The following is a 9480-nucleotide window of genomic DNA, read 5'->3' on the forward strand; positions in this document are numbered from 1 at the left end:
AGCTAGCTGCAACACGACAAAGCAAAGCCAGATTCAGAGAGGAAAACCCTGAGAGGAGAAGACAGATGGAGAAGACAGGCACATGGTTTGAGGAGAGACAGAGAGAGAGAGGAGAGAGAGAGAGAGAGAGAGAGAGAGAGAGAGAGAGAGAGAGAGAGAGAGAGAGAGAGAGAGAGAGAGAGAGAGAGAGAGAGAGAGAGAGAGAGAGAGAGAGAGAGAGAGAGAGAGAGAGAGAGAGAGAGAGAGAGAGAGAGAGAGAGAGAGAGAGAGAGAGAGAGAGAGAGAACAGGTTGTGTAAAGGGGTGGGTAAAAGCACTCAAGTTGCTCCTTCTCTGTGGTGCTGTGAAAAAGGTTGATCATCCTCCACGTTTCTGCGTGTTTCCAAAGACAGATGGAGTTTAGAACACAACACATTCTAGAGGTCTATAATGTTCCGCAGCGTTTCAACCATTATGGCCCTATTGAGTGTACCCATGAGTGTACTGTCAAATGTCTATGGAGTGGCTATGCCTGTTCTATTTCTCTGCCCTGGAACTAAATCACTTGAGTTATTTGCCTGAAGCAGATAGAATGAACAGAATACAATGCCCCAGAGTAAGATGGAATGTTTAATGACAACACACAAGGAGGATGAAATGGGCAATAGAAAGAAAATAGCTGATTCTTGGCACGGCCTATCAGACAGCTTGACAGCACAGGAATAAACCTTCGGCCTGACTCATAACTTTGTCTGCGTAGGATTCCGAAGGCCACCTCATTGCTAAAGCTACTGTGAAAGCACTTTGTGCTGAAGTAAAAATTACTTTTGAAAATCATTAATAGCAGAGAATCAAACCTTGATGTAATTTTCATGGAGTCACAGTGAATATGCGCAATTGCCTATATTGCATCATTTTTAGCCCCTCCCCCTGAAAACTTGTATATAAGTTCTTCAGTAGGTGTTCTGCATGTTTGTTGGTTAGAGAGCAGCCCTGTCCCTGTGGGACCCCCTCTAGACTCCAGAGTGCATGCCATGCCAATATAATGTAGTGTTTGGAGTGGTGCTGAGAGTGGTGCTGTACTATTCTTTATGTATCCCAGGGAAACACTCTGACAGGCAGGCTGAGTCCTCCAGATGCCTCCCTGCATAACCATTCCACTGCATCTGCACATAAGAGAGAGAGAGAGAGAGAGAGAGAGAGAGAGAGAGAGAGAGAGAGAGAGAGAGAGAGAGAGAGAGAGAGAGAGAGAGAGAGAGAGAGAGAGAGAGAGAGAGAGAGAGAGAGAGAGAGAGAGAGAGAGAGAGAGAGAGAGAGAGAGAGAGAGAGAGAGAGAGAGAACTCACACACACATTGATAAGCACACCAGTCACATGAACACACGCAGAGAAAGAGAGAGAACGGGACAGGGAGAGAGAGAAAGACAGGTGGAAGAGAAAGAGAGAGACCTTCTCCAGCACTAAAGCCCTGGAGCAAAAGTCCCATAACTCCCCACTCCACTTCCTCTCAGCTCTGGGAAAGTGTCACTCAGTGTGTCAACCCTCCCGGCCACAGGGGACCTGACAGTGACAGGCTCTCTGAAAGGCTATGTTAATACCCTCGTCGAATGTCCCCCCTTGTCCCAACTGACCTTAGCTAGCTCTCAGCTCTGTCGTGGTCATCAGATTCAGAACTCAGGGCTCAGTTGGTAAGAGTGTGGTGCTAGCAATGGCAAGGTTGTGGGTTCAATTCCCACATGGATCACATACACATTCTATAAATGTACAGTATGCACTCAGGGTACTTTGAGTCAGTTTAGATGAAAGCGTCTGCTCAGGGGAAAATACATTGACTCTTCACATCCAGCTTCTCTCTGTCTACTGGTGGTGGAAGGTCAGTCCACAATAGAGTAGGCTGTATGGTTATATCATTGGCAGCAAAGGAAAATACCTTCTGATTGTATGATAATGTATTATAAAGAGGGAGGCTGCAATAATACATCTCTATGGGAGGTCAAGCCTACAGCTCAGTGAGAGACGGGTGAATGGAGTCGCTGAATATAATTATTTACAATACCCTAAAAGATATGCCTTAGTTGTCAAATAGTATATTACTTACTGCACAGAGGTCTAGTAATCAGTAGACTACTTTTTTGGTGATTATAGCTATCACAATTTCAACAAGGTTATTTTATTGAACAGCAGTCGACCTAGGTGGGCTTTTTCCATTATACATTTTTTTAATGACTTTTCCTGATTCGTGTAGATATGCTGCCATCTGACGGACATCCTCTAATAACACATGCAATCAAACTGCTCGGTTTGTCCCTCGTCGTATACTGTTCTCAAGTCATGTGAACTCGCATACGGTGCGGACGTGCTGCAGCGTACATAGTCGTCTGATTAGGTAAGAACATTATGTTCCTTTACATAAACAGCACACATTCACTCGAATATTTCAGGAACTTAACGCATATCATCGTGTTGTAATGGTGTATGTTTACATTGAAATGTAACTTTGAAAACTATGAAATTGTCATCTCAAACTTACGTCTGTCGCGAACGGGAAGTGAGAGTGCAGCCGATCAAAACAAACAAGACTGGACTTGCATGTCAGCTCTTTTAGCTACCAAGCTAATCAACATAGCCAGGCTGTCTGTCATTGCCAGTTGTCAACAACAACACTAGTTAGCTGTATCGAATTCGTATGTATCATCTTGTTTTTGTCCCTTTTAACTTGCTAGATAGTCAAACGCATAGCAGTAAACAACAATATGACGCAATCGCTAAGACAACACTCATAGTATATAACCGTGCAAGCTAACTTGCAATATCAAGTTTACGTTTGAGCAATTCAATTATATTTCCCAACTGTCTGCTGTATTCTGTCTGTGCTGCATGGTTTATTAGCTGTCCTATTATGTAAAGTCACACATGTAGTATTCATCTTCTTTCCACATCTTCAGGTGTGAAACTAGTGACAGAGGGCCACCGGGATGACTAGTGTAAGTACTAAACCTTTACATTACAACACATAATAGACGGTAATGTAATAGTATTGTGCTATAATACTGTAGCTAGGGTGCTTGACGCTTTTCCTCTGATTGATTTGATTAATAACCGTGTAGGTGCTGTGTGGCCGAGCCCGGCTGGTGATGACCCAGTCGTCAGGGCGTCAGGCCCTAGCTGCACTCAGGTTGGGCTGGATACGAACCTTCTCAGCTGCTGGTTCTGATGAGCCTTATTTTGTCGTGTCACGGGGGGACTCAGACTCAGGTAGGCTACTGCTATATCGACCACAACACTGGTTCATTTGTTTATTTTCGACTAACTGTGACCGTATTTTGGCCTGTGCGTTTTTGAGTTATGAATTGTAATTACAGTGAGTTCGGAAAGTATTCAGACCCCTTCCCATTTTCCACATTTTGTTACGTTAGACTTATTCTAAAATGTATTATATATTTTTTAAATCCCTCATTACTCTACACACCACCCAATCATGACAAAGTGAAAACAGGTTACATTCTTTCGGTGCAAATTAATTAAAAAGATTCAAACAGAAATACCATATTTACGTAAGTTTTCCAACCCTTTTCTATGAGACTTGAAATTGAGCTAATGTGCATCCTGTTTCCACTGATCATCCTTGATGTTTCTACAACTTGTCTGGAGTCCACCTGTGGTAAACTCAATTGATGGCCTTTATGGTAGAGTGGCCAGATGGAAGCAACTCCTCAGTAAAAGGTGCATGACAGCGTGTTTGGAGTTTGTCAAAAGGCACCTAAAGGACTCTGACCATGAGAAACAAGATTCCCCTTTCTGATGAAAGATTGAACTATTTGGCCTGTGGGGATGTTTTTCAGTGGTAAGGACTGGGAAACTTTTGAGGGAAAGATGAACGGAGAAAAGTACAGGGAGATCCTTGATGAAAACTTTCTCCAGAGCGCTCAGGACCTCAAACTGGGGTGAAGTTTCACCTTCCAACAGGACAACAACCCTTAGCACACAGCAAGACAATGCAGGAGTGGCTTCGGGACAAGTCTCTGAATGTCCTTGAGTGGCCCAGCCAGAGCCCGGACATGAACCCGATCGAACATCTCTGGAGAGACCTGAAAATAGCTGTTCAGTGACGCTCCCCATCTAACCCGATAGACCTTGAGAGGATCTGCAGAGAAAATAGGATAAACTCCCCATATACAGGTGTGCCAAGATTGTAGCGTCATACCCAAGAAGACTCGAGGCTGTAATTGCTGCCAAAGGTGCTTTAGCAAAGTACTGAGTAATGGGTCTGAATACTTTTTATAAATGTGATATTTCTGTTTTTTTTGCTTTGTCATTATGGGGTATTGTGTGTAGATTGATGAGGGGAAAAAACTATTTAATCAATTTTAGAATAAGGCTGTAACACAACAAAAGGTTAGTTACAAGTTATGGGGTCTGAATACTTTTCGAATGCACTGTATGCAATAAAAATTTAATTGAGAAAATGATCTCAAACTTTACATAACTACAGCTACTGTTAGGCAGAACATACATTTTCAAACAGATTTAACATTATTGTAATATACTCCTCTTTCTCCCTACCAGGCCCTAGGACAGTATGGCCTGATGAGAACATGGGACCATTCGGCCCCCAGGACCAGCGGTTCCAGTTGCCAGGTAACTCAGGCTTTGACTTTCACCTGGAAGGCATGGCAGACCAGAGGATTAAAGGCCCAGTCCACAGGACGGTACCTGATGTTCTGACTGCTGCTACTAGCAACGAGAGACATGAGTTTGTAATGGCCCAGTTTGTCAGCGAGTTTCAGGTAAATACGTCACTCACAATAACTCCTTAACTAAAAGAAACGTGTCCTTTATTCAATTGTAAATAAAAATGGATATTATTCTTAAACATTTCAAAAATATATTTATATAATTTAAAACATTTCTATTATGTTTCATACTGGTAGAGTTATATGTTGAATACGTGTTTTTTCTTTGTAGGGCAAAATTGGTCACATGTTATCGAGGAGCGTCCGCAAGGCAGAGCACTACTTTGATCAGCCCAATGTGGACTGTTCTATACAGACCTGTCCTGAGCTGCTGAAGAGAGGTAGCATGGTGTAGTCATACTTATCATAACATTAACTATTCATGTCAGGTTTTTTTCTTTTCCCCTTTTTCTCCCCAATTTCTTGGTATCAAATTGTTTAGTAGCTACTATCTTGTCTCATCGCTACAACTCCCGTACGGCTCGGAAGAGACGAAGGTTGAAAGTCATGTGTCCTCCGATACACAACCCAACCAAGCCGCACTGCTTCTTAACACAGCGCGCATCCAACCCGGAAGCCAGCCGCACCAATGTGTCGGAGGAAACACCGTGCACTGCACCTGGCCTGCCACAGGAGTTGTGATGAGACAAGGATATCCCTACCGGCCAAGCCCTCCCTAACCCGGACGACGCTAGGCCAATTGCTAGGCCACGGACCTCCCGGTCGCGGCTGGTTGCGACAGAGCCTGGGCGCGAACCCAGAGTCTCTGGTGGCACAGCTGGCGCTGCAGTACAGCGCCCTTAACCACTGCGCCACCCGGGAGGCCCCCATTCATGTCATGTTTTATCAACCGCAGCCCACACACATCAGATAGTTTATATTGCACACAGCCATGTCCACTAGGGGAAGTAACTGCATTGCTAACGTCACTAATGTTGTCCAAGTGGGTGATAGCTGACTTTTCTGTAGGCCTATTGGCTAGCTAGCAGTTGAATGTGTAACACGTCTCTTCATTTCCTCTGTTAGAGTTTGAATCCTATTTCCCCTCGGCCCCAGCCAGCGCCATCACTGTTGTCACGGTGAAACACACGAGATGTGAGGTGATCGACAAAGAAGTGATCGACAGAGAACAGCTTCTTCACAAAGTGAGTTGGAATGTCCACTGGTTGTTTCCCATTGATATGGATTCAGTGATACTAATTTCAGTAAATGATTCTGATACTAGATGTTTTCCATCACATTTTTTTAGGGTTGTAGGCCTGCGTACTTATTGAAGGTCTTACTCTGTACCTCCCCTTTATTGGTGAACTGTTTTCTTGTCTGTTAACTCAGTGAGTTTGACTACTGACAGATACTAGATATTTTCTGTTATTTCAGTTAGTTTGACTACTGACAGATACTAGATGTTTTCAGTTAGTTTGACTACTGACAGATAATGGATGTTTTTTCTGTTAGTTTTCTGACCAGTTTTTGTTAGTGGTGCTAAGTTTGACTACTGAAATCTGCTTTGCTCAGTGAGTTTGACTACTGACAGACAGCTGGTTTTCTGGGCAGTTAGTTTGACTTCTAGATGTTTTCAGTTAGTTTGACCCAGATACTAGATGTTTTCATTTCAGGATCAGCTGTGAGTTGTTCTCCTACCTGTTTTTTATTTGTTTATTAATTGTTTATGTCAAAATATCTATATAATGTGTAATACATATGTAATATTCATGTACTGTTTACTGTGCTTCATCAATCTGAGATATTTTCCAGGAGACAGTATGTAGTCTTCAAGACAACCACATCACATCATTCCTTTGTCTTGTCCCACAGTTCTTTGGATCTCACTCCAACCACCCACTACTCAAAGAGGAGGAGTGGAGCCGTCTAGGTTTCCATATCGAGGCCTCTGGATCCTGCACAGTTATCCGTCACGTCCTGAGGGGAACACCTACGTTTGTTGGAACTGTTTTCACCACTGCACCTGCTAACAGTGACGTCATGGAAAGACTTCAAGGCCAGTCAAGTGCATTTGAAGACGGGGACTAGTTTTTATATTTTGTTATCACCATGTGAGAATGATGTATCTCACTATCCAAAAGACTGTTTGTGCCCTGACCTCTGTTTGTTCACTCTGGATTGTTTTGGAGGAAAAGCGTTGCCCATTATGCCGTTGTCTTCACCACACCAGCATGGAGAGGAAGTTCTAATGGGTTTGTTGTCTTCAGACACATGCCTAACTATGTTAACCTGGTCCCAGATCTGTTTGTGTTGTTCTGTTAGTGCTGCCTAAGTTGGTAAGAGGACACAAACAGATCTGGGACCAGGCTATATAACTATGTACTTGGAAGTAGACAGGTAGGTTGCGTACAGTAGTGCTGCGATCTGACGTTGACTCTGATGATATCATAAAGACTTGACTGAGGAAGATCCCTTTGACTGTGAGATCCAAAGAAACACCCAATAAACCACCTAGCTACCTTTGACTGAGGGCCCTTTTTCTGGCCTTGGTGCTGAAGAGTGATCGCTCCGAAGGCAATGTTCCGCATTCACGGTAAACGCTGCATATCTCAGTTCAATCTGAAATAATCTTTACATTTATACCGTGCTGTAACACTCAAATTCAGCACTACGGATTGAATCTAGTCTAATATAGTTAACACTTTCAGACTAATCGAGTGTCTACAGAGTATTGCTACTGTACAGGGTTTTCCTTCACTCGCACAATGGGAATAGAAATATGGTGTCTTGGAAGAGTCTGTTGTACGTTTCCACCATAATGAATTAAAATGTCTATGTTGCTGGTATGGTACACACATCATTCAGTCATTCAGTCATCTAATGTATGTACGAAAGTAGCAACTTGTGAGGCAACACACAACACTAAACAAAATAATGAATAGCTAATCCAAAAGAGATTTTCAGTTTGTCCTCTGTCCTCCTTGCATACGACTAGAAATGTAGACAATGCAATGAACTCTTTGCTAATTTCCTAGCGCTAATTAGGGAACACAAACACTAGGAGAAATTGAAATGAATATGCCTGGCCTTGAGGTAATGCGTTACTCTGCATCTCAGTGCTAGAGGTGTTCGAATCCAGGCTGTATCTCAACTGGCCGTGATTGGGAGTAAAAATATGACTTCTGGACCTTCTCTTTTAGTAAAGTGTTCCCAGGACAAAGAGTATGTTGTTTGGGTAAGAGAAACATCTCATTTCACACCTCTAAAAACTTTAGGCTAAACACTGATTTGAGAAGGACTGATGGGTTTGGTTTGGAACTGTGACTATCCAGTCTGTCGGCCAGAATCAGATAAAGGATGTCCTTTAAAATGAACACCCCTGCAGCTTAACATAATCTCCTTCACAAGGCTTTTAAACTACACCTCCTGGATGCAGAGGCTCTGAGAAAGACATTACCTTTTTACTTCCTGGAGAGGAAAGCAGAGAGGTGAGAAAAAGAGAGGGCTGTTAGAATGGTCCTTTTTTTCTGCACCTCTAAGCTCCAAACCTTTCGTTGTATTTCTGCCTAATGTTACCTTAACTGTGAAACCTTACCTCAGTCTGACTCCACACGCCTCATGTGGGATCTAAAATATCTTGCATTACACAAACTACACTATCTGGTTATGTGGATACTGTTTATACTGTAGAAACATGTTCAGGCAAACAATACATTTAATGGTGAACACAATGTATACCAAACCTGGTATAATACATTTAATGGTGAACACAATGTATACCAAACCTGGTATAATACATTTAATGGTGAACACAATGTATACCAAACCTGGTATATGGGATCTGTACAGGATGTTTAGACCATCATCCTCAAGATGACATGCTAATCAATAAGTGGCAACCTTTCTATTGGACAGAACTGTAAGAAATACAGAAACATTACAACGTTGTAGTGTTATGGTTGACGTCATATCTTCCAGCGCCAGATAGCCAATGGGTTGAGAGGAAATTATCAGTCATCAGTCTCATGGGTATGGTGGGCACACAGCCTAAACCAACCAATCACACGACTCCAGGAACAAAAACACTGCACTGCAACCTAGTTCACTTTTCATTCTACCTGAATCCAATGTTAACTACAGGTATTTAACAATTGTTAAATGTATTATACAAAATAAATACTATGTACATATATCACATACTGCACATAGAATCCAGTAAATATAACAGGAGAACTTCTTACGATGAGACAAAATCTAGAAGATTCCGTCAATACTGTCTCGGTTAAAAAATAGATTAAACAACAGAAAAGCAACTTCATAAAATTATAACACCAAATATCTGGTGATCAAACTGTACATCTACTTGCTCTACCATGCAGAAGGAGTGTTAGATGTCATAGACTGTTGGATAGCATGACGCTGATGACGGTAGGAGTGTTAGATGTCATAGACTGTTGGATAGCATGACGCTGATGACGGTAGGAGTGTTAGATGTCATAGACTGTTGGATAGCATGACGCTGATGACGGTAGGAGTGTTAGATGTCATAGACTGTTGGATAGCATGACGCTGATGACGGTAGGAGTGTTAGATGTCATAGACTGTTGGATAGCATGACGCTGATGACGGTAGGAGTGTTAGATGTCAGACTGTTGGATAGCATGACACTGATGACGGTAGGAGTGTTAGATGTCATAGACTGTTGGATAGCATGATGCTGATGACAGTGGAGTGTTAGATAGCATGACGCTGATGACAGTAGGAGTGTTAGATGTCATAGACTGTTGGATAGCATGATGCTGATGACGGTAGGAGTGTTAGATAGAT

At 42.5% G+C, this 9480-nt stretch overlaps 1 protein-coding gene and 1 long non-coding RNA gene across 2 annotated transcripts; one reads left to right on the plus strand and one right to left on the minus strand.

The window, feature by feature from the left end:
- The first annotated feature begins 2282 nt into the window (after positions 1 to 2282).
- Positions 2283 to 6096, plus strand: LOC121843700 (cobalamin trafficking protein CblD-like). Its single transcript, XM_042313483.1, has 7 exons — positions 2283 to 2363; positions 2923 to 2961; positions 3085 to 3232; positions 4544 to 4764; positions 4943 to 5051; positions 5737 to 5915; positions 6088 to 6096. The coding sequence occupies exons 2-7, from the start codon at positions 2953 to 2955 to the stop codon at positions 6094 to 6096; spliced, it is 675 nt and encodes a 224-aa protein (XP_042169417.1). The 5' UTR covers positions 2283 to 2363; positions 2923 to 2952.
- A 2290-nt stretch (positions 6097 to 8386) lies between these two features.
- LOC121843702 lies at positions 8387 to 9474 on the minus strand. The gene is made up of 2 exons (XR_006081710.1): positions 8481 to 9474; positions 8387 to 8438 (listed from the first exon to the last, which is right to left on the minus strand). It is a non-coding gene; the product is annotated as an uncharacterized LOC121843702 (long non-coding RNA).
- Between the last annotated feature and the right edge of the window lie 6 nt (positions 9475 to 9480).

Source organism: Oncorhynchus tshawytscha, unplaced genomic scaffold (assembly GCF_018296145.1).
Source record: "Oncorhynchus tshawytscha isolate Ot180627B unplaced genomic scaffold, Otsh_v2.0 Un_contig_3755_pilon_pilon, whole genome shotgun sequence".
Lineage (NCBI taxonomy): Eukaryota > Metazoa > Chordata > Actinopteri > Salmoniformes > Salmonidae > Oncorhynchus > Oncorhynchus tshawytscha.